This window comes from Camelus dromedarius, chromosome 5 (genome assembly GCF_036321535.1).
Source record: "Camelus dromedarius isolate mCamDro1 chromosome 5, mCamDro1.pat, whole genome shotgun sequence".
Taxonomy (NCBI): domain Eukaryota; kingdom Metazoa; phylum Chordata; class Mammalia; order Artiodactyla; family Camelidae; genus Camelus; species Camelus dromedarius.
This window is the reverse complement of record NC_087440.1, coordinates 30,961,415-30,987,096: the sequence shown is the minus strand read 5'-3', so window position 1 is coordinate 30,987,096 and position 25,682 is coordinate 30,961,415. Positions and strand designations below refer to the sequence as shown.

General features: G+C 40.3%; 1 long non-coding RNA gene and 2 gene segments (V, D, J or C); all 3 read right to left on the bottom strand.

Annotated features, from left to right (window-relative positions):
* The window catches only part of LOC105096961 (T-cell receptor alpha chain constant-like), a 356,030-nt gene that overhangs the window by 236,113 nt on the left and 94,235 nt on the right, over nucleotides 1–25,682 (bottom strand).
* LOC135321358 (T cell receptor alpha variable 41-like) lies at nucleotides 1,100–1,866 on the bottom strand. The segment is given in 2 exon segments: nucleotides 1,100–1,482; nucleotides 1,676–1,866. Coding segments are annotated over 2 exon segments (435 nt in total).
* On the bottom strand, nucleotides 23,938–25,367 carry LOC135321297 (uncharacterized). The gene is made up of 3 exons (XR_010380904.1): nucleotides 25,310–25,367; nucleotides 24,771–24,828; nucleotides 23,938–23,992 (listed from the first exon to the last, which is right to left on the bottom strand). It is a non-coding gene; the product is annotated as an uncharacterized LOC135321297 (long non-coding RNA).

The following is a 25,682-nucleotide window of genomic DNA, read 5'->3' as shown; positions in this document are numbered from 1 at the left end:
AATACCATCTACCTGTCAATGACACCTGAAGTTTGAACTCTATCCCTGACCTCTCCATTAAGCTCCAAACCATTTATCTAATTTTCTCAGTGACATGTTTACTTTGGTTTCTAATGGGTATCATAAACTCAGCAGAGCTAAAACACAAATCTTGATTTCTCTTCAAGGCTGTTCCAATCTTACCTATATTGGAAAGTTACATCAGGATGTAGCCAGTTGCTTAGGTCACATATCGAGAAATCATTCTTGGGCAAAGCAGGTGTGGTACATATATACAATGGAATATTACTCAGCCATAAAAAGAATGAAATAATGCCATTTGCAGAAACACGAATGGGTTTAGAGAATAAAATATTAAGTGAAGTCAGCCAGAAAGAGAAAGGCAAATTTGGGAGCTAAAATTATTGGGTGCTTGTTACTTACATCCCGTTCATTTCTCCAAAGATTTCAGGTATTAATCCGCAGTAAGTACTAGCAAACCCATGGTACATCTAAACCTAATGCTAATAATAGTTACCATGTTTATAATACTATCTGGGGACTATTTAAAGCATATTACATGTGGTAACACATGTAATCCCACAAATAGGAGTTCAGTGCTATGATTAACGCTGTCTCCTTTTTTCCCCCTCATAGCTGAGTAAAAACTGAGGCACATAGAAGGAGTAACTTGGCCAAGATCATCCAGTTAGTAAGAGGTGAAACGAGTATTTTTATACCCTGGAAATTTAGCTCCAGAGTCTACTTTCCATGTAATAGACCATGTATTGTTCTGGTTAACATACTTGGTGATGGTGCTTTAAAAATGAGAGATGGTCTATAGGGGGAAGTGTTTTTTATTGAACTATAGTTGATTCACAATGTTGTGTTAGTTCTGGTGTACAGCATAGTGATTCAGTTGCACATATACACATTCCCTTTCATATTTTTTCCCATCATAGACGATTACAAAATATTGAATATAGTTCCCTGTGCTATGCAGTAGGACTTTGCTGTTTATCTATTTTAGATATAGTAGTTAGTATCTGCAAATCCCAAACTCTAAAGAGGGGGAAATCCTACACACAAAAAACCTAAAAGACTTGCATCATCTGTTCGATTAGAGGGACAGAAGTGTCTGGAAAGACAAGAATGAGAAGAAATGATGGCTGTCAGCCCTAGGGTTTGGGTGCGGGCTCCAGACGCCCGAGGAGCACCGTGTGGCCACAGCACAGATGTAGACGGCAGAGTCTCTGGGCTGAGCGGCTGTGATGTGCAGGGAGCCGTGACGTTCCTTTCTGTTTATTGTGGCGCTTACCCTTCCTTCCTTCTTCATCTCTAGGCTCAGTATAAACAAGGATTCGATGCCTCCGCCAGGCTTCTGTTGCAACCACTGTAAGGTGGTCATAACTACCGAGTAGCTGCAGTTGACAGTGACAAAGTCTCCCTCCTGGGCACTCAGGTACGGGGGACTCTGCTCCACCTCATTTTCGCCACTTATCCCTGTTCTCAAAGACAGTGTCAAATACAGAATGTCACCATTAGTGCAGCATTTCTACAAATTTCTTCCCTTTCCACATTTCCTAAAGGGCACTCTGGATTAGTCACTTGAAGTCCCTTATCTCCTCTCCTCAGAATTTTGGGAAAAAAATCCATTTAGTCTTCCCGTTCCATATCCAGAAACTCCCCAACTTACAGCTTAACTGAAGCCACAGAACAATCAATAAAACTTGCTGGGGCTTCCCCATCTTTCTGCAGGTCTCTGCTGTAGGATTTGGAATATATGTTAGTTGGTCAAAGGAGTCTATTATTATTATAAGTTCCCCACGTTTGCTTTAGAAATCAAGTGGGATTCCCAGCCCATCAGAGGCAGCACAAATGCACACATTTACGCTATCTGTATGTAGTGCTACCTGCACGGTGAACCGGTTACTGTCTTTTAAATAAAATGCCCACATTGCCACCTAGTGGCAACACACAGCCACGTGTTATGTAGGTCAGATACTCTGACTGTAGCTTATTGGATCTGGGAAAATACTGGGCTTATCAATTTGGAATAGGGGTACAAAATGAGTAGTTAGACAATATTTGTCACTAGAGCTATAAAACCCTGTGGGGTTCCAACCAGAGCCATCTCTTGGCAAATGAAAGCTGGGTAGGTTTTAACTCAGGTTACTGTGGAGTAGAAACTAACAAGCTTACAGTGGAATCCAGTCTCCCAAGAGGAGAACTGATGATACATTCGGAGAGAAGCAGGTTTAGGAAGAATAGCCAATTGATGGTTTTCTTCTTCCTGTGAGACTCAGTGGTATTTTTTTGCAAATATTTTATAAGATACGCCTGTATCCTTTCAGACACTCTCCTTTTCCTCGAGCTAGTTTGAGAGGGTTATACAACCAGATCATGTTTACGAAAAAACTACTGTAAATCCAGGGCCCCTTGTTCACTGTATCACAGTTGATTTTCATAAAAATACATGCAGAAATATGTAGTTATCTCCGTGAAATTTTACTGTGGCTGTTTCAGCCCTTCTAATATGTCCTAAAGTATTAGATACCTATCTCAGCATTGTGCAGTTTGCACATTTGTGTACGTTACATGAATTCCCCTAAGATGACTGTGAATGGATCAGGACAAAGGCTAAATTCAGGTAAGACAACCAGAGTGACAGTTCGCTGCATGGAATCATTACATGAGGTCATTCTTTCAGTTGAGATCCACGGGCTGGAGCAGCATAGAGAAGGGCAGAGTGAAAAGCGAATATGGTTTGGAGCCAAGTAGACTTAACGTTTGAGTCTTAGCTCTGCCACTTACTCGATTGGGTTTTGAGAAGTTACCACAAAACTCCAGTCCTCAGTTTCCTGTAAAATGGGGATGACAATACCAAACTGTGGTTTTGTGGTGAGAATTACAGATAACACTGGGAGTTAACAGAGTACAGTGGTTAAGAATTCAGGCTTTGGGCGAAGCTATCTCTGCTTATCAGCCAACTCTCCTCTTAATGACCATGTTCTTAGGCAAGGGAGTTAATTTCTCTGTGCCTCAGTTTCCTTGGGGCTAATAATTGTACCTACTTCATGGGTCTGGAGTAGAGAATAAATAAATGAATGTATTAGATGCACTTAGAACAGTCCTTCAGACATACTGAGCACTTGACTATTATTACTATTAATAATATAACAGGGCCTGTGATAAATATATCACTCAACGTGGTATTATTACATGGTATTATTATTTTATTATTTTCCTAATAATATAGTGAAAAACAAAACAGTTGAATGTTTTGCAAACATTTGAGATGATTTAAATCTACAAAAGTGCCTTGAATTTAGCAGCCTCGCTTAAAAAAACATCTTCAGAGAACTCGTTCCAGCTCATGCTAATCACGGCGTTATTTTCTAAGAGCACACGTCTTATCTGTTAATAATATGCTCTTAAACTTTGCTGGGTATCAGTTCATTTCTTCTGTATTTATGGATTTGGGATTCCCTTCATTCCCCAAAATTTTACCCAATGCCTCTCAAATCATGCCTGCAAATTCTTTTTGTATTTTGGAAATTAATTTACATGGTTTAGACGGCTTGATTATATTGAAAGTATCTAAGACCTCTCTTAATATCCCTTAACATAGTTTTCCACTTCTTCCTTTTTTCTTTTCCAGTTTGAAAATTATTCTGCGTGGTACAGAATAGAGAATGAAACCAGAAGTTGACACTTTGACTTTTCTCTATCTGTCAACATTATTCTATTTTCCTTAATATGTGAATCAATCTTCTCCCCTGCCCCTCCCTCCTCTTTTCTCTAAACTGTGCTAAGATGCCCTTTATTTTGTACTTTATATTTTTTTAAGTTTTTTTTTTCACTCTTAATGGATTTTCACTTTTTAATCCTTTCCTTCAAGGCCCATGCTATCTTTATTATTCCTCTTTGTCTATGTGTCAGATGGTCCATATTCTTATAATTTTTAGTTAGAAACTGAGTGAAAAAATTTTATAATTTTTAGTTAGAACTCTTCTAAGTGCATCTCACACCTTCCCTGCACTGCTGTGGATTTCACTCGATGACTCCATCTTTAATGTTCTTCCTGAACCACATTACAATGAAATAGTAAAGTTTTAATTTGTTTTAGAGTTTTTCATTTCATAACCTACAATCATATTTAAATTTTTTGGTGGTCTTTTCTTTTTATTGAAGTAAAATTTACAAAAGATTCACCATTTAATCATTTTAAAGTATACAGTTCAGTCGCCTTCAGCTCATTCACAATATTGTGCTGGTGTCAGCACGATCCAGCTCCAGAACATTTTATTATCCCCCAAAGAAACCCCATGTTATTAAGCAATCACTCCCCATTCCTCCCTTTCCAAGCCTCTGGCAACCACTCATGTGTTTTCTGACACTGTGGATTTTCCTATTCTGGGAATTTTATATAAATAAAACACGCAATCTGGGCACCTAGTGTCTGGCTTCTTTCACACAGCATAATGTCTCAAGGTTCATCCACGTTGTGATACATCAGTACTTCATTCTTTTTTATGGTTGAATAATATTTCATTGAATGGATATAATACATTTTATTTATCCATTTGGGTTGTATTCACTTGTTGAGTATTATGAACGTCATGTACAAGTTTTATGTATTTTGGGTAGATACCTGGGACTGGAATTCTAGGAGCTGCTATGGTGGGACTTGTTCATTCAGTTCCATGATGCTTCAAGATCTGATCTGTTCCTTTTCACCTATCTTTTCTCACTTCATCCCCATTGTCTAGTGCATGATTATTTTTATTTCTACTCTACGGATGAAAACAACTAAATCTCTGAGACACCGACTAACATGGCCAAGTTGGCATAACTGATAAGCAGGAGAGCCAGGACTGGCGTGCAAGTCACTAGCATCTAATTCCTGCACATCAAGCAAGGACACCTCACGGGCAGGGAGCAGCTGACTGAGTGGAGCGCAGGCTCATTATCTGAGCCCTCTCTCCATTTTCAGTCAAAGAACGCTCGCACCCCTGGAATTAGAGGCAATTATAGCTGTTGTTGCTTTTTCCTGACTTTTAGCAACATCTCAGCAGAACGTGAGAGAGATCAAGCCTCCTGAATGTGCGGTTCCCAGTCTCACTGCGCCCCGCACCTGGATCGCTGAGGTTTTTGTACAGCTGCCCCCGTGCCCTTGGCACTGTGAGTCTCAGAAGGCAGTAGTACACGGCTGAGTCTGCTATCTGGGCGGGGTATATCGTGATAGGGGAGCTTTTGTCTTTAATATTCCTGGCTCCGAAGTTTTTGCTGTTTTTCATGGTCTCTTCCTGAAGAAACCGCAGCGCTTTGTTGGGATACTGGACATACCAGAAAAGAGTAGGGTACCCCGCGGATGTGTACGTGCAGTTCATGGTCACCGATGTCCCTTCCGAGACGGTGACTTGGCTTGTCTGTTGGACTGAATTGCTACTGGTTCCTCCTGGAGGAGAAAAAAATGCTTATTTCTTGGGTTTGACCCGAGTTGCATCTTTTGGAGAAAGTTTTCACTCTTCTGAAATAATAAAAGATAAATTTAAGTAAAATGTACTTACCAAACACGAAAATCAGAATTAGAGAGCCCAAGGGGGAGTTCATTGCTAGTGTCTCTGGTCTGCTGGAGGGAGGCACCACTGTGGAAGTGAAGATACAAAGGGGTCACAGTTGTGCTCAAAACACATGCATAAATTATGACTATGTTGGCAAACAGCTCCCCCATGTGACAAGTTAATGAACAGATTAAAAAATTGTCCTCTGCATCTCAACATCTGCCCTGTGTCCTCACTACTGTCCTCATTCTTATGGGACACATTGGATGTAAGCTGGTCCTTTTGTGCAAAAGGGAGTTGCCACTTGCTAATCAGTCTGCTGTCTCTAGGACACACTGTTCCAAGGGAGAGTAACTCCCTCTAGAACTTAGACGTCACAACCAGGGCAGCATTTTAGATAGCTGTTTCCACTTCTTCAAGTTTTTATGAATGAATGTATGCATACATAAATTATTTCTTTAAAATAATTGGAAACACAATTTGATTAAGTGCCCAATGTTGAGGTGTTAAGGTCAATATTTGGCCAAAGCTGAAGCTGAATCTGAATGTCGACAAAATAGAATTAACTTCGATAATCCCAGAATAAATCAGAAATTGTATCCAAAATTTAATGATTATTTTCATGGTATTTTGAAAGGTCTTAGCATTCATATTTTAAAAATGTAACATTATAGTACAGAAACAATAGCTTCTCAAAACTGTCTATTGTTTGATTGCTTCTGTTATATTTCACATCTCAAAACTTTCTGTTGAGAATGGTGTTGAAGCAAGTTGTATTTTGGCTCCCGTTCCTAAGAGAAGTTAATGCCAGTGGTATATTTATCCCTTTTTCACCTGGACCTGAAGATTTGGTCAATGGTGATGGTGCAATTTCTTTGAAGTCATCCTTCCTGCAATGTGGAATTTTGTACTCTCAACATTGTTCGGGCTTTCTTGATTGCTTCTTTTCTCCCCTCCCTTTCTTCCTCAGCCCTGGCATCATGCTGTCCAGTTTCTTTGCTCTTCAAGTACATAAGCTTGCACTTAGACAAGATGTGGCTGGACTTGAGGGTTGAATATTTTCAGTCTTTATTTCTGGTTGCATAATGAGTGGCTCAAGACCTGTGGTATCATTTGAGTTTGGACTCTGGAGCCAGCCTGGCTGGGTTCAAATTCTGTCTCAAGCTCTTACTGGGCGTCAGACCTTGGGCAATCAATTTCCTTAAACTCTCTGTGCTTCAGTTTTCTCATCTGTAAAGTGAGGGTAAAAATAAAATGTAACTAGGGTTGTTGTGAAGGTTAAATGATGTTTAAGTGCTTAGCATGACACATAATAGTAAGAGCTCAATGATATCACTACATACTTATATGTAGCAGGGGTCAGCAAACTATGGCCCTTGGGCCAAATCCAGCCCAACACATGTTTTTGTAAATAAAGTTTTATTGGTACACAGATGTGCTCATTTAAAAAAAAGGCTAGGGGGAGGGGATAGCTCAGTGGTGGAGCGCACGCCTAGCATGTACAAGGTCCTGGGGTTCAATCCCCAGCGCTGCCATTAAAAATAAATAAATAAACCTAATTACACCCTCCTTCAAAAAATAAATCCAAACAAACAAACAAACAAACAAAAGACTAGTGGTGCCCTTTAGGAAGGGGCTTGGAGAAGTCCTTGGAAAAACAGAGAAGGAATAAAAAGGAATTCCAAGATCATGTGAGTGTGTGTGTGTGTGTGTGTGTGTCTGAGACTTTCACCATTTTAATAGTAGAAAAATGAATCACATTGTTATTTTTTATGTTTCTTTGATTGCTTAAGAATTTGTATTCCTCTTTATAAATTGACTGGCCATTGGTATTTCTTTTTGTAAATTGTTCATTTTTCCTCCAGGGATATTAATATTTTTATTATTGATTTATATAAGACATTTTAATTGTACGGGTATTATCAGACAACCCCATGGTAGTTATTTTAAGATAACTGATGGCAAAGAACATTCCTTTACTGAATTACTGGGGTTGTAGGTTCAATCAATGAGCTATTAGGGAACAATTTGCTCCCTGCCTGGTAATGGGCAGGGTTTTGATGAATTTTTCCTTTTCCACTTTCCAAGAGACAGTCTCACAATTCTTCTTAACCCTGGGACAGCACATCATGAAGTTTGTCCATCTTCCCAGAAATGCCCCCGCGCTACAGGGCTCTGTCCCTAGAGGAGAAAGAAACTGCTCCCAGCCAGCCCTCCCTGGGCCCTCAGCCCTGTACTCAGCTTCTCCTTTAGTCTGCTGCTCTGCCCTGGAAGGACCACATGACATATGTGAGGGCTGAGGCTGCCGGTGTGCACCAGGGCTGGCACATCCTCCTTTCTGGCCTTGGGAACCTGTGCTTTTTAGTAGTGTTTCCTTCTTCAGATGTGGAAACTCCCAGATCACTAAACCTCCTGCGTCCTTCGTGGTCCACACAAGTACTGTGATTTCTTGCGGGAATCTTTCTTATCTTAGATATGCCAGGACACACAGACACTTGCACTGGAGAAAGAAACAACGACAAAATAAAACAGAGTGGACCCTGCCTTGGGCTAGGGAGTGAGCTTTGAACATTTCTCATAATTCGTGTTGAATTAGTGACTAGAAGAGAGGGAAACTCTGGTTTGTGAGACACATACTGCCCTTTCTGTGTCTAGTTAAACCAACAGGAATTAATAATGATGGTGATGATGATGATGATAGGTAATATTTACTGAGGTGTACTAAGTGCTGGGCATTGAAGCAGAGGCTTCGTATACGTTAATTAATCCATATGACAATGAAAAGTAAGTGTTAATTCTGTTATCAGCCCCATTTTACAGATGACAGAACTGATGATCAGAGAGGCTAAGTAAATTGTCCAGGGTCACGCACTGCTCCAAAGTGGTGAAGCCGGGATTCAACACCAGGTCTGTGTCTCCATTGCCTGAATCATAACTTATTCAGTAGATATTTACTACTAGGTTTTGGACACCAACAAGTCTATTAAATAGTAGGAGTTCAGTATTTGTTTAATAAATGATCGAATCAATCGATGAGTGAATGAAATATTTAATTTCAGAGCCTGGGAGTTTAATGAGAACATACACCCTTCTAAGGGTTACTCCTTTACACCTTCGCTCCTGGCTTTGGAAGAGAAGGTATCTAGGACTTTCAGCACAAACCTCCAGGTGGCTTTGCTAACTGAGTTTTGGTGATGTCACAGCCTCTCCTATGACGAAGAATTGGGAAATATCATCAGGAGAGACAAATTTGAAATTCTGCCAAAGAGGAAGAGGAAAGAAGAAAGGAGAGGCCAATGAAAGAGGTGGACCATTCCAGATTGGTAGGTGGCAGTTTTAATAAGCAAGGAGACTTACTTATAAAGTTTGTCCTGGGCAGCCGTGAGGCAGGTAGATCTCTGCACCCACCCGCTAGAGTCTTGTAAGTTTATATGGAGGTCTTGACTGGGTTTAGTCACATCTAGATGGTCTCAACACCACATAGGTCTCTCAAGGCTGTGACCTTAAAAATGGCTCCTAGTGTGGAATGGTGGATAGAACATACATTCTAAGGTCAGGGGAGGGGGTGAGGAACCTCAATTGCTCCGGGGTCCAGTTCGCTGGTCAACCAGCAGTCATGTTCTCTGGGTGACCCCTTCCAACACCTGTGTAGATAGCAACTGTGAAAAGCCAATGAATGCTTCTCATTCTGAAGTTGTAAAAGAGCTCATGGTAAAAACCCAGCCTTTTATTTGGTTTGGCTAATAATTTCTTTATATATTTGTTTTTCTCTGCAGCTAGGTCTTTCTTGGTACCTGGGACTCTGTCACTGATGGGATCACCATTAAAGGGTTTATATTCAGTCTTCAGATGCCAAGAGAACAGGGCATCTCACCAGCTGGGATGTAGGTGGAGAGGTGATATGTCTCACAAAATAGCACAGTTAATTTGCCCTCACTCTCTTCTTCCCACGGGTAAACTCTTGTCCAGTTAACTCAAGGTCTTTCCCATGCTCCTGTCAGGACATCTATGTCCAGACAATATGTTTGAGTGATGGCAGTTCAAGCTAAAGACCAGGGCCAGCTTCCTGGGAGTAAATTCTGTGCAGTCTCATAGGACCATAAGCTCAGAAGTCCCCATGCTTAGTTTAATGCTCTGCTGTTGCCATCTTGAAATTCTTAATAAGATTTGAAGAAGTCCTACATTTTCATTTTGCACTGGGCCCTGCAAAGACCTGTATTTCCTGGAAGCTCAAAGACTGAGCATTCTTCTCCATTTGTTGATCGCTCAACCCAGTTCAGAATAACAAGATGGCAGAGATCCTTATCACACAGTTAGTCACTGAAGCATGTTGGATTTTCATTTCCCTCCTGCTCTAAGTTTCACACTATCCTCATCACTGCAGGGCCATTTTCTAAAGTCCTTGACATGCCCAACTTTGAGCAGGGAGTCTTATGCAACAGAAGAAAGCTCTAGCATTTATTTTGAGGAAGATTCCTTCACAACAAACTTTCATGTGTCTGAAATCAGGACTCCTGTCTATCATGTTCCCCCAAACTCACAGATCATCTGCAGTCAGAGGATTTCCAGCAAAGCGATCCAATGTGTCTCCATCTCTCCATCAGTAGAGTCAAGACAACAGCCGTTCCTGAACAGGCTTTTCTTGTGGAAGAAAAAGCTCTAAGCTCAGAGGAACATCTGACATCATTGGTTCTAATTTTATAAAATTTTATTTAAATTTTGTATTGATAGTCACCATGCTGTACATTACATCCCCAAAACTTATTAATCTTCTTAACTGGATGCTTGTACCTTTTGGACAACTTTTGGGCTCTGATGTTAACACAGCAATCTCTGCTTTCGTCTTGACCACCCATAGTCTATTCTCAACACAGCAGCCAGAATGAGACTTTTAAATGGAAGTCAGATCATATCATTCCTTTCCCAAAACCCTCCTGTGGCTCTTCATTTCACCCAGTCCTTGGACATGCTGGGCATTTCCTAACTTAGGACTGGACTCTGTCCTCTGCCTGAAAAGCTCTTGCCCCAGATATCATCAAGGTTCACTCCTTCATCTTCTTCAAGTGTTGGCTCAAATGTTCTCCTCTCAGTGAGACTACCTACTTCCTCTAAAATTGCAAGGGGAACCCCTTTCCCATGGCCCCACCCAGCACTCTCTGTCCCCTTCGTGTTGCTAGATTCTCATCTCTACGGACTTATCTTCTAATAGACTATGCAATTTACTTATTATGCTTAATGCTTGTTAGAATGGAATCTCCATGGACTCTGATACCTTCGAGCATTTTGTTAACAGGTGTATCTCAGGTGCCTAGAAGAGACCCTGGCAGAGTGGACATTCAGTAAACACCTGTGGAATCCATTATTTAATCTGAGAACAAGCACACGTTCTGCATTTTGAAGGGACTAGACACATTGCCTCAACGACCACACACATTCATCCTACGTTTATACCAACCATGTGCCAGCCACGGAGCCTGTGGGTTTCCTAGACTGAGAGGTAGGGACAGCTGATACTCTGTGGGCCAGTCTCCCGGAGAGGGAGTCGGCTTCCTGTAGAGCTCCAGCCTGGTGATCAAGTCCATCAGTTTTGGAGGAGTGCTGAGGTGACCGGTCAGGACCAGAGGCCACAGGTTCCGTTTTCTATTGCTATAATCCCGTAGTTTGGAGCCCAGCCCCTGTGCTGGTGCTTGCCAGTAATGCAGCTTAAAGTCTCCATGGCTCAACATGGATCTCTTTCTCAGGGTCTGAAACTGGCCCTGCTAGATTGCTCTGTGGTGCCCCAGAATGTGGGGGCATGGGCTGTCCCCAGGGAAACTGCACACCTGCTCCTTCTCTTGTCTTTGTGAGTCTTTTTTTTTTCCCCCAATAAACACTGTTCTAGAACTTCTATTATGTGTGCTGTTTACCTGACATATATTCTATCTTATTTCAAAATGACATAAAACTTTGGCAAGTGGTTATTATCTTCCCACTTTTTTCTGATGAGATAAATGAGGCTTAGGTGTGTGTGTGAATGCCAAGGAATTCCTTCTGACACCAAGTCTGGCCTTCATGCTATTGTTATTACTAGAATCTCCAATCTATATGTGGTGGGGTAATAGTTTCAAATAACACCTGACATATTTTCCTTCTTTAAAATTAAGTCCCCCCACCCCCGGAATTCTCTTGCCATAAATTCTGGGGATGAACCTATTGAATTATGAATCCTGGAGAAATGAATCTTCAGGACAACGGAGATTGCAAAAGAATCCAATGAGGCCAAAAATTCAAATTCTTGACTTTGCATTTTGAAATAGACTTACAAAGGCTTAAGAGAAGATATTCTAAAAATGATAGCACTTTTGAATTGAAAGAGCCAAGCACTTGATCATTTTCTCTTTTGAAAATTTGCATGTCAAGAGCAGAGCTTGAGGTTTCAGGGTAGTTTTTATCATGAATTCTGGCTCAAAACCCTGAGCTACTAATGCTGAAGATAAAAAAACATAAGATAGTTAGCTGTCCAATACAAAGGGAAATTGTGTCAGTTTTCTGTCTGGAACTCTGAAAGGATCCAGCTGTGCAAAATGATATTCTCCAACATATTTCAGCCACAGTTGAGTAGAAATAGCCCTATGGTCTATTGAAATACTGTTTTCCAAAAATCTGAAAATATTTTGCTTGTTTGATAGAGTTCGTAAAAGGTAGCTGGGAATTGAGAACTGTTGTACCAGCCAAGAGGATCTTACTAAGGAAGGTGCACGGTGTAGAGACCAAGTGAAGGATATGGTTGACTCTCAGGGGATCGACAATTCCAGCAAGAAAGGAATTGGGAGTCAAGACAGCTGGGAGAGCTAGAACTTGCATGCCGTCTTAGAGATATTCCTAGAAGATGCCACATGACATTTATACTTATATTTCACTGACCAGAACTTAGTTCATAGTGACATTCAGCTGCAAAAAAGTCTGGACAACACAGATTTTATGCTGAGGTAGAGTAAAGGAGGGAAAGAGAGGAGAATGGATTTGAGGGGAAAAAAACTGCAGGTTGCACCACACAGGAAGAAGAAGAAATGAATGATTTTCTGGAATTATGCTAAAAAAACAGAGCTTATGGAGAGCTGTAAGTCATAAATCATTCTCACCAAAAAGACTGAAGCTAAGTAAATTAAACAAAAGCCATTGCAAAAGGAACTTGATAAAATAAACAGAAGAGTGAGTTCAACAATCCCCTCAGAATGTGACAGATTTATTTTTTTTAAAAAGTAGAGTTTTTTTAGGCATTTCTCTGATTATAGTCTGATTAATGTAAAATAGAAAAATGAAAAATGTTAACTTTTTTGAGATGAAGAAATGAATTTCCAGATAAACCTTGGAGCAGGGACAAAATTAAAAGAAGAAGTAACCAAGGATGCTGAAAGCAAAGAAAAAGAAGAGCTCACACCAAAACCTGTGGGACAGAGTGGAAGGTTTATTCAGAGGAGAATTGTTCAACTCAGCTGTCTTTCTACTAAACGGCACGACTTCTGCTTTCCAAATCCTTACAGTAAGTGGGCCTGGTAACTGGTGCATCTGATTAGGATGAAGCTCTGAGTGTTTTCTGGAACGTCTTGTTAGTAGAAGCTCTGGTCATGAGCAGCAGCTGCTGGACACTGGGATTAAAAATCCCTGGGGAACCTGCCAGAGGGAAACACCCTTGGATTAGCACCCTCTATGTGTTAGATATTGTCACCTCTGCTAATGTTTTCCTATCACATCTTCATACCCTTAAAAGCAACTGGTTCCGTCTTGAGCACCTGGATTAGAGCTTTTAGAATAACGTGTAATGAAATGATATGTTTTCAGTGAAAGTAAGTAATTCTAGGTAAATAAAATGGAAATCTATGTATTCATAAATTGGGAAGGGTCAGTAAAGGAAGTTAGAGGAACTTAATTTTTATGCTTTAAATTTCAAATTAATGAATTTCTTTACTTCCTTACAATGCCTGAGTCATATTCATCTGTTTTGGAGTTCGCTTATATTCTCAACCTTAGAAAATATAAAAGTTAATCTTCAGAATCTGAGCCCTCAATACTAAGGAGGAGATTTGGAAATTCAAGTGGATATTTGTTCCTTTGTCAATGCTATTGGATTGAGTAATTTTTGTTTGTTTGTTTGTTTGTTTGTTTTTTTCCATCACAAACGGTATCCTTGTCAACATTTTAACAAGTATGTGACAACACGATGTTAAATGTTATAGAAACGTTACAGGAAATCTGATATACGTATGACACAGAGATCGAGTTCGTAAATGCAAAAGAAAAAATTCCTGGCAAGCCATCATCAAAGAGCAAGAAGCTTGCTCTGGTAACTGTTCAGGGAACTTGAAATTCAAGATGCATTATGAATATTTATAAATCCAAGGTCAAAGTTCTTTCAGCCTAATCTCTAAAGATAGAGACTCTGCCTGAGTTAAAGGAAGATGGAACGAAGTCCGTTTTTCATATCAAATTTCATTCTGTCTGAAAGTGAGATGTATTATAGTTAGTGTGATAGCTTCTGAGTGCTGTCAGGAGCTTTTGGTCTCTACGCTGCTGCTGCTAACCTTTCTTAACCTGCCAGCAAATTGCTATGGACACTGACTATCCTGCGAAGATTCTGGGACGATATGGAGAAATACGTTTTTTTTTTTTTTTTAAATAAAAAATGTGCTGTTGCTTGGGAGGGTCCAAATGTGGAAATGTTAAGATCTGCTTTTACATTGTGTTATAATTTTTGGACTATATTCACTTAAGTGAATGATCAAGATTATTATTTTTCTAGAGGTCTGGGAGGAAAATTCGACGGAACTGGTACCAGAGGGTACTGATTGGGGCTTGTCTATTTCACTAGTTCAATAGAAAAACTTGTTTGTAATTATTTTTACATAAAGCTCAATTTGGATATTTCTTATAAGATGATTTTCCTGGCAGTGAAATTTGTTCTCATCTAGCCTGGAAAGGAAAAAGTTGAAGTAAATTTTACAGCTTAGCAAAATAAAAACAAACCAAAGTGGAGGGAGAGGGAGAGGAAGAGGGAACCAATGGAGAAAATAGAACAAATATTACATTCTTCTGATTGGCAAAGACATTGTCTTGTGGTAAATCCAGGGAATAGCCAAAGAGCAAACTTTTCTGAGATTCTTCCTTAGGAGGCATGCCTAAGTGGTCGGGAGCTTGAGATTGTGTGACAAAGGCTTCACAAGGAGGTTGGGTTACGATTGCTAGTGATGGAGTGGCAAAGAGGCAGCCAAATTTAGATGGATTCTTTTTAGTACCCTTTTGTTGACTGATAGCTGCATCTTCTTTTTCCAAAATCATCCCTTGAGAATGCTGCTCAGCTACTGACCCCATTCTATAAAAGTGAAAACAACAGAGGAGAGAAAACAGTAGATTCTATAACGTTCATGTTCAAAGACAGTCACTGCTGGTGTTTACTTGGACCATCGCCCTCTCCCTCAGCTTCAGCTGACACCCAAGCTCAGGGTTCTTGGGTGCTTTCTAGTTTCCTTTCTCCCCAGAAAATTAAAATGGGAAAATTCATTAAAAATCAGATTTGCTATAATAAGGGAAGTTTCCTTATGGGCCTCTTATTCAATTCCTTCCTTTAAAAAATTATCGAATTAGGTGTTAGGGTTCTTTCCTGATTTTGTTTTATAAAAAGTCTATTTAAAATGCTGCTTGAGTAATTTTGGCAGATACGCATGTTCTTTCTGTTTCCTGCTGTGTGTTCACTGTCGCTCCTAGAGCCACTATGAAACGTGCGAGAGAAATAATTTGTGCATCAATCCCTGACTTTCTTTATTTCTCACGGTATCTGTAAGGTTCCTGAGCTGAGTGGGAATCACGTCAGGATCTCTGCAACTCACAGCATGGTTGACGCCACCATGTCATTTATGAAGCTTTCACATTTATGAATTTAGGATGACAAAGATATTTTTGGTCAAATGTTCCCTCTTTTGTAGCACATTTTCCCCTATCCACCCAGTCAGTAAGCTGGGTCTGCCACTCTGTGTCTCCTCATTCACATACACAAAATCATATTCTTTGGCTGTGAATTTCAAATAGGAAAATACAAGGAAAGAGCAGAAAGGTGGTACTGCTGTTGTCTTTGGACCAGTAGCCCTGCTGTGTTGGAACACCATCTTAATACTTTAATCCAAGGACTGTAATTTCAAATTAAATGTCCAGTATAAATCAATCTCTATTTTTATTATTTTTAGCCTTACTTTGCCCCTTACACTTTCCTGAGTGATGAAGAAAATAAATTGCGGGTGACAGATACATATATACTGCCGTATATAAAATGGCTGAGAAAAGAATCCCTGACCTTTCAAGGTCTGTGAGGATATTTACAAACTTTTCATAGGATCTATAATCCTGTATGGTGGATGCATCTGATTGAGCTTGGATTTCCATTCGTAACTAACTCAGCCCACTAATAAGCATTGCCCCACAGGGAAGAGGAACGGAGCAGACCACCAGACTGGGGACACACTCTGCTGGCAGAGGAAGGAGCAGACGGTGGAATAGCGCCACTGTTCCTGGGGGGTTCCTGGCACGGGCTTGTTTTGCAGAGTAATTAGAGGGAAGCAAAGCCCCTAAAACAGTAAAGAATTGATATAATGACTCTGAGAAAGTGTATAAGCAAACACCAGAAACATTTTGGAATTTCATAAGGATCCTTGAACCAGGGAGTGACCTCCTATTGCAAACTGTTTTGGGACAAGAATGTTGCAGGACAGGTAGAGGGGCAGCAGGACATAGGCTGTATCAGAGTAGATACTTCTTTCTTTGCCATTAAACTAAATCTTTTCACTAATGGCATAGCCAGGAGATTAGAACTTACTATGTAGTTTTATTTCACTGTATTAAATTGTTTTACAAAAGCATACAGGGTGTCCACTAGTGATAACGTTTGGGTTAGTTCTATTATTCAGTAAAAAAATCTGAGAGAACCATTGTATATTCACTGAGTCAAGCATCCCTTAGAAAAGAAAGTATTGATATTGTGGAATCATTATGGGTGGCCACTCTTAGAAAACTGGCTTAGGTCCCCTTGGTGTCTCATCTGGGGGCTAAGTGAGCCTTGAGTCACTGAAGGTAGCCTCGGTTAGAGACAGTCTTCAGGATCCTCAGGGGTTACTAAGAATATCTTTCCTTAAGAGGGTCCGCGCATAACCATACTGTCACTCTAGAGAAAGTGAGTGTAATCAGACCTGTGGGTCTGAGACATACAAAACCAAAGATATTATCACTTAGAAATGGGTCCCAAAAGATGGAAAAAGGGATGTTGTGCAGGCCCACAATGTGAATGCCAGAACCACTCTGAACCCAGCATCTTTCAGTTTTCCCGGGCTCGGGTGGTGGGTGTGTATCTATGAAAGAGATGACCCAGTGTTCTGCAACCTTAGGAAGCCCAAGCCTGAGGCATCTCTGACCAAGCTGATGCTGGAGTAGGGACAGGCTTCAGGGGCGGGGATCGCAGGAGTCCAGCATTCCCTCTCACACCTGAGGGGAGACAGGGCATCAGCCAGAAACAAGGCAGGAGGTGACTGAGAGGTCACCTGGCTGGGTGTGGAAACTGGACCAACCCTTTCCAAACTGCCTGAGTCTCCCGGATTCTTAGACGGGTCAGGGATGGCTGTTGGGGAAGCCTCGAGAGAGAGAATGAACTTCCTGCTTATTTGGCAGATAGTTGCTCTAACAATTATTGGGAAAATAAAAGAGACATAAGAGTATTTGTATGTCTCCTGGGTTTGTAGACCACGCATATGCATAATGTTTTCATTTAGGTGCAGGTCTTTTCAATTAGCCTTTTAATTTTCTTTTAAGGTCCTACAGTAAAAATCTCTCCATACATTGTGATGAATCCCTATCTAGATCACTTGGGTATCACCCGAATACTGCAGTCAGTATTTTAGCAGGAAAAACCACGTAAGGAGCCTCTCTTAGAATATTAGGTTACAAAGAATTTATTCTCCTTTCCCCTCCATTGGTAAATGCTATATGTTACATTCACGTATAAAACAAATCATGGCTCCATATTTCACAGGCATTATTTGTGACAGTCGCACTAAATGTAAAATTGCTCTGTGATGGTAGACTAATGCACTTTGACCATGAGACTTCATATTTTCAGAAAAGACATGTGTACGACGTGGTTTTCCCCCAAATCCATTTTCCTTTTAAGAAAATTTCCACGGTAAAGAAAATAAAAGTTAAAGCACCATTTTTCCTTATTCATTTCAGAATTTTTCTTGCAGGAGATGCAGAGTCAGTGAACAGAGCCTCCTAACTGCAGTCCCCGCCACAGGGGGGCTGGAGCCGCAGCTGCAGGTTTGGGTACAGACTGAAAGCATCAGGAGAACACTGTGCATCCAGCGCACAGAAGTAGGTGGCAGAGAAGCTTGGCTGGGAGGCTGTGATGTGCAGTGTGCTGCGACGGGCTTTGGTATCAAGTGAGGCTGTTAATTGTCCCTCCTGCTTCACTGCTCCACTTGCCAATAAAAACAGAAATTCCAGGCTTTTCCCCAGATCCTGTCTGTACCAGTGCAGTCAGTCTGAAGTACCGCTTGAATAATTGCAGTAGACGGTACAGTCTTCTCCCTCCTGGATGCTCAGGGATGGCAGGCTTTGCTCCACGTTCACCTCTGCATTTAGCCCTGTCCAAAGAGAACATTCCAGAAGGAGGAGCTGACTGGTTATTTCTGTACTCCAGTTCCTCCCCAGGGAACCTCAGATGGGTCACACTGAATCTTGTCTCCACCCCTGGACATTGGATGACAGTTCCTTTCCCCCATGGTACCCTTTCCAATAAACCCCCAACTCACAGTCTAGTTGAAGCCACAAAATCACTGCTAGTCGCTTCTTCATTTTTTTTTCTTTACTCCAGTTCACTGAAGACTGAGATGTAGGTACCTTGAAAGCTGGCGAGGTTCTCCAAATACGGTAGCTCTTTCTTTTTCTACAGAAACACCATTTCAGTAGATGTTCCAACAGAAACACCATTTCAGTAGATGTTCCAACCAGTGAGAAGCACCTTATGTAATTCACTCAGTTACTCCCTTTTGTTAAAAAAAAACAAAACAACTTTGGACAGAAGTTGTTTTTTTTGGTTTTGTGTTTTTGTGAATGGAAATAGTGCCCTCTTCAGGTTACTTAGAGAAATTACTGAGAAAGTAACCCACAAAATAATGTGAACAAGAATTTGCTTCTTGTAAGCCAACAAGGTGTTTCCAAAAATTTCTTAGCAAATTCATCCTTAAAAATCTCATTCACTTAGTCAGGATATTGGTCAAGTGACAGAAATGTAATTCAAGTACGCTTAGGCAAGAGGAGAAATACATTGGTTCCCATAACCTAGGCAAATACAGAAATACATATGGGCTTCAGGTATCCAGGGTGCCAGGGAACTGAGTCCTTCAAGGATTCTGCTCTCATTCATTCCTCTCTGTACCTCAGCTTTAAGCATTTAGACCACGAATCAGGAGACATGAATGGAAACATTTTCGAGCTGGAGTTCATCTCACGGTGTAGCCACCAAAGAAGACCAAGAATCCCTCTTTCCCATCCCAAATTTAAAAATTCTGGGGTAGACCTTTGTTCACCTTAGCCTGAGGCTTTTCTCCAGGGGGTCTGTTTGTGACGGCGGCAGAGTGTACGTGATCTGATTGGCTCAACGGGGCCAGGCGTCCACCTCTGGGTCACTCAGGTGTATCTGAGGTGGTGGCTATGTAGGGAAGATGGCAGCCTCCATTCAGACCATGTGGTTAGAGTTTATCTTTTACCACAAGGGAGTTGTTCTGAGTGGACAAAACAGTAGATGGCCAGCACAATCATGTTGTCTCAACCGCGTGGACTATTGGTGGGGGAGATTGGGAGGGACGGGAAGGTTTTATTTCTTTAGGACTCCCCTAAACATGAGTAGCTGCTTCTGATGACCTGGGTTAGTTTGTGAATCAGCCTACCTTCTTACAAGCAGTGTACTTTTTTCTATATCACGGTAAAACTCTTCCAAAAATTTTTTGTTTTTAATATTTAACTTATATTTTTGTCTTTTGTTTGTTTTTGTTTTGGGGGGAGGTAACTAGGTTTATTTATTAATTAATTTATTTTAATGAAGGTACTGGGGATTGAACCCAGGACCTGGTGCGTGCTAAGCATGTGTTCTATCACTGAGCTATACCCTCCCCGCTTCATGTTAACTCTTGAAGAACGCCATCACAGCTTCTCTAGGTTCTCAAATACCTCTTACACAAAGTTGTGGAAAAAAAACAAAACATCTGTATTTTACAGAATAAACTGGGTCTTACAAGGGTTAAAAGATATGCTTAAGATTTTGCAGCTCGTATGGGATGGGGTGGGATTTAATCCAACTGTCGAACTGCTGGGCTAATGCCAAGTTCTGTACTTTTCTGTGTGTGTGTGTGTGTGTGTAACGAGCTTCTATTTAGAATTTAGGGGCAGTAAATTTTCACCCATTATGCTCACTGCAGTCAATGTGGGACAGCTTTTTATGTATAACAGCTCTATCTTTAAAAACCCTAAACTTGATCCACGTTTCAAGCAAGGTCCCATTCAAAGTCCCTTTCCTGCATAAACGCTCCATAACTGATAGAATTGTTCAACACTGATTTTTCTCCTTGAAGAGAGTGCTTGGGGAAAAATACATTGGAAGAAATAAAAGATATTACAGTCAAAAGTATCTACCAAGCATCCACTTAGTATCAAGTAACGTAACAAATGATGGGATGGGAGTATTATGCAGTTTCACAAGATGTGGTCGTGGTCTCAATGGAGCTGTAAGTTAGTTAGGAAGATGAAAATAACATGCATTGAGCAAAAGTTAATAGTGAAAAGGGTGCTTTCTGGGAGTTGGGGTAGAGGCTCTACTTAAATACAGAAGAGGGAAAGACATTATAGAAGGCTGCAGGAACTTGGTGCAGCCTCTCTGGAGGTGTTGAGACCTGAGGAATATATAATGTTTAGACAGACAGAGGAAATCTATAGAGGTAAGAGTGAGGATGATGTGTTTGTGAGGAAGTGTAAAGATGGCCTGGCTAACGTAGAAAACATAGGTTGGGAATAGCCTCTGAGAATGAGGGTGAATGGGTAAAATGAGCAGGTTATGGAGGTCACTAAAAGCTAGTCAAAGGGGCTTATCTTTGTGAAAAAATGAAACTATTATGGGATTTGCACAGTGGAGTGATACGATGAAAAGATTCTAGAAAGAAAGGGTAGCAGTTCTTTTTGGATGGTTGGCAGTTGGTGGAACAGGGAAGAAGGGCAAGAAAGAGACTTCAGTGATGGAGAGCGAGGGGAACATTCCTTTCAGCTTGGTGAGAGGAACAGAGAGGAATCAAAAGAATTCATTATAAGGCTGTAGTCGTGGGAGTGCTAAGTAAAGGATGAATCTGATCATATATATATACACATATAAAATGTATGTTTCATATATATATATATATATATATAAAACTGAATTACTTTGCTGTACACCTGAAACTAACACAACATTGTAAATCAACTAGACTTCAATTTAAAAAAAAGAAACACTTACCCCACTACAAAAGAAAGCCCTACAATTCTATGGAATATTAAAGTGATGAACTCTTAACCTATAAACCAGAGAATCAAAGAATCTAAAGGAATTTAATGCAGCATATAATTTCAAATATGAAATTGGGTTCCCTTGTCAGACTTAACTCACAGAATAATAGTATATCTGAGAATATAACTGTAAATGCAAGAAAAGTTTTGAATTAGGGAGATGGTCAGAAATTTTGGGTAGTGGGCTATAAATGCATTTTAAATAGTACATGTCATTTGAGAAAATTAAAGATATTTAGTAATATAATATTATAAGCTCCCCTCCCCTAAAAGGGTGAATCTGAGAGCACTTAAAGGAAAAAACTCACAAGAACCGGTGCCTGAGTATAAACTCTACAGTTCCAAGCCTGAATAGAGGAAGCATGTGATATTTCTCGAAAGTGGGAAGTCTAGAGAGGGATCTGAATTGGGAAAGTGTTTTGAAATTGAGGTAATAGTGGCATATAAAGCGAAAATGGCCAAGTGACAGCTGGAGATCAAGGACAGAATTTTAGATAAATGGAAAGTGCTTGACACAGAGCAGAAAATAAATGAGAGCTATTACTAGGCATTATCGCATGTACCACACAGAATTATTGTCAGTGTGCACATATGTTTATTCTGCTCCCTGAAAACAGGGGCTTTAAACACGGACTTTCTCTTAATCCTGATTTGCCAGTGTCTAGTGTAGTAATTGGCACATGGTTGGTGTATTTGTCTGTTAAATGTAACCTAAAAGTAAAAGTAGGGCTTCCATAACACAGACTGGGTGTCTTATACAACAGAAATTTATTTCTCCCAGTTCTGAAGGCCAGAAGTCCAAGGTCAAGGTGTCGGCAGGTTTGGTTTCTACTCAACCCTCATTCCTGGGCTTGTAGGAGGCCGTCTTCTCATTGTGTCCTCACGTGGCCTTTCCTCTGTGCCTGGGCACCCTCAGATCTCTCTGTGTCCCAGTCACCTCCTTCCATAAGGACACCAGCAGATTCAATTACAGCCCACCCTAATGACTTCATTTTAACTTATCACTGTTTTAAAGGCCCCATCATCCAATGTAGTCACAGTCTGAGGTCCTGGAGATTAGGACTTCAACATATAAATTTTGGGGCAACACAATTCTGTCAATAATAGTCAGAATGAGAAATATTTTTTGAAAGATGGAAATACAGGAGAGTTGAGACATGGTACTTGGTATATGAGTAGTATTTGTGTGCTGGGTACACGGGGAAAGCGGAAGAGGCAGAATTCAGGATTTCTTTTCCTGATGATTTGCTACAGACTTTGGGATTATAAAACAGTATAAAAGTTTTACAAACTTTAGAAGTTCAAATGAAAAGACTGTATATTTCTAAAAACCATCCATTTCATCAATACACAAAGTGTTAACTGATGATTTAAAAAAATTCCTTCCTTAAAAGGAGTGGTAGCGTCTTTCTCATTCATATTAATGTGTATTTGTGGTTTTTTTCTTTGTTTTTTTTCTTATTACCTTTCTCATTCTTGATGTTGTGTATTTGGGTTTACTCTCTTTTTTCTTAACATATTTCTAGAACTCTTGGCTTTATTTATAACTTCTAACTTTGTTTTACTTTTAGAGTAATTCCTACTTTTATTATTGGATTTGCCCCTTCTTTGTTTTAGTTTGTTGATTCATTATTTTTTATTTTTTGCAAACTTGGCTCCTTTATTTGACCCTTTACTTTATTAATAAATGTATTCAAGGCTATACATTTTCTTATGAATAGTGCTTTGAACAAATCCAGACTTTTATATGCACTGCTGTCATTAGTGTTAATTTTTAATAGCCTGCAGTTTTTAACGTTTAATTCTTTGACCTGAAAATTATTTAAAATTTCATAAGTGGTTAATTCCCTCCCAACTTATTTATTGTCTATCTTTTAATTATTAATTTCTAGCTTTATTACATTGTGTCCAGAGAATGTGGCTTTTATGAATCTTTCCTGTTGCTTCTTTGAGTCATAATACATGCTCATGATTTGGTAAATGGTCTTATATATATACATATATATATAGAGAGAGGACATTGTCATTTCCATCTGTCTCTTTCTGTCTCTGGGAAATAGATAATGAAATATCTCATAATTAATATATTATCAAATTATTCTTATATATCCAACAAATTCTGCTTTATATTTTTCTAACGCAATATTGGTTTTGAATAAAAGTAGGCTCACTCGTTCATTCACTCACTTATCCTTGTACAAATTCAACAAATAACTACTGAGAATCCACTGTGTTCAAGATCCCAGGTTGAGCTCTTAGGCTACATCAATGAGCAAGTCAGATTCAGTCCCTGATGTCGTGGAATGTGCAGTCTATTAGAGGAGGTGACATTAACAATCACTCAACGACTGCTACTAAATGTGGAGGATGTTGTGACAGGAGCGTGCAGGCTGCTGTAGGAGGCTTAGCAGGCGGTGATAATTCAGTCAAGGAGACTGGGAAAGTCCTCCCTGAAGAAGTAACGTTAAAGTCAAAATAGGCACATTTTAGGATCTGAAAGTAGGCAGAATCAGTCAGGATTCTAGCAGGAAAAACTCATGGGTGCAAACATTATAAGATCTGAGGAGAGTTTAGTATGGCATTATTTATACAAGCAGGGTGCATGGATAGTGCTGTATTCTGTGGCTAGCATCACTCCAGGCCTTACATGGAAGGGAGAGAGTGGTTACTGGAACTGGAGATAGAGAGGCTGTTTAGAGAGAGTGTCTTAAAGAGCTGACCTTGTGATGTCAGGTCAGTGTCAGGCTATGTCAGTCCCACGGGGAGGGAGCTGAGGGAATGCACACCCTGCTCCTTCTTTCCTCCGATCTCTTCAGGTGGTCCTCTTGGTCCAAAACCAACTACAGATCAGAAGGCAGAAGAGGGATTAGGGACACCAGAGTTCAAGAAAATGGTAGAGAAGGTACAGTCTTCATAGGAAGAAGAAAGTAGGGATGGCTAGGAAGGTAGGAGAAAAACCTGCAGAGTTTTGAGAAGAAGCCATGCTTTTGAATTAATGACAGGTGTACTCTTGGCTTGCCCTGGAGGAGTCAGAATGGGCATTATTAGCCAAGATATCAGGATAAGATTGGTGAGGTCATTTTTGGTGATCAGTATTTTTTAAAGAAAAATAGATAAAATTCTGTAGGAGAAGTTGAATGGGAATGCGATTTTAAGGGGAAAAAAGGAGTGATATGAAATCTTCAATTGTTAATGAAGAGTTTGTTCGTGAATTTTAATTGATGTTGATGGATATCAAATCACTTTGGTATTTTGAACAAAAAATACGGCAAACTATATCAGTAAACAAAGAATGCTGAAGCCATCAAGTCATCAGCCGCTGCTGCCGCCTCCCACAGTGAAGACCAGCCTGCAGACCAGCCTCTGCAGCCACTCACAATGGTGCACCCTGAGGGGACTCAGAATAAGAAAGGACAGGATACCGGCCCTCAATAGCTAGGAGCTTGTCAAAGGAATGAATTCAATGAGCCCAAATGTTTGCTCCCTCCCATACATAGAAAAGCACTAAATTCTTTAATTTGAGGTGCCTGTTTTTCTTTAGATAACAAGTAACATTTTATTGTTGCAACTACCTGGTCTTTGTTGTAAAGCTCCTGTATATCCTAGCTCCTCCCCTACCTCTTTGGAGCAGTCCCTCAGAGCGATCTCAGAGGCTGTCATCCCGGCTCGAGTCCTCCTGCCAAATAAAACATAACTCTCAACTTTTAGGCTGCGCATTTATTTCAGCTGACAGTATTAAGATTTCATTGCATGTATTTAAAAGCTATTACATGAGTTTTATTTGAAAATGTCAATATTTATAATACAGTGAAATCTTTAACGTTTACAACTATTTAAACACTTAAAGTAATGGTAAAATATTTTAGAACTCATCCTAAGAATGTGTGAAGGTTTTATACTTTTCCGAAGTCTTACTATCATCCATCCAGTGTGCTGCTTGGCCTACAAACACGAACATGCTTTGATGACAATGCAGAATTCCTGGCAACGTACGTTTAGGGTCAATCCTCTAACCATTCTTTAAATTTGTATCTTCTACAGACTGGTGCAAAATGTCAGTCATTGAAATTCATGCAACTTCTCCAGTGTTTCCCCTGAAATCTGAATCTGAATGAAGCAAGACAGAAGAAAAGACTTTTAGATCTGACATCACTCACCTTTCCAAAACTGCAGATGTTCTGTGCAAGAAATTCTCAAACCATGTAATTCCAAACCACTGTAGAGAAGGTTATCTGTGTCAGCCTCCGCATTAAGCAGGAAGCCTTTCCCTCTGCCAAAAGGTTTAGACCCCTGTTGCTGTACATACAGTCAGTGGAAAGTGCCGGTTCCCGGTATCACAGCGAGAATGAAGCTGCCAAAGGGAAGTGTGACAGAGCTCAAGGGAGGAAGAGCGTTAAAGCTCCAGGCTGCCGGTTTTGTTAACAACCAAAGCAGGCTACCGGTGTTAGGAAAGCATATTAGCAGGAAGCAAAATCTCCACAGGGATTAACTTGTGCGGCTGCAACACCTAAATTCTCTCCTGAGAGCCTT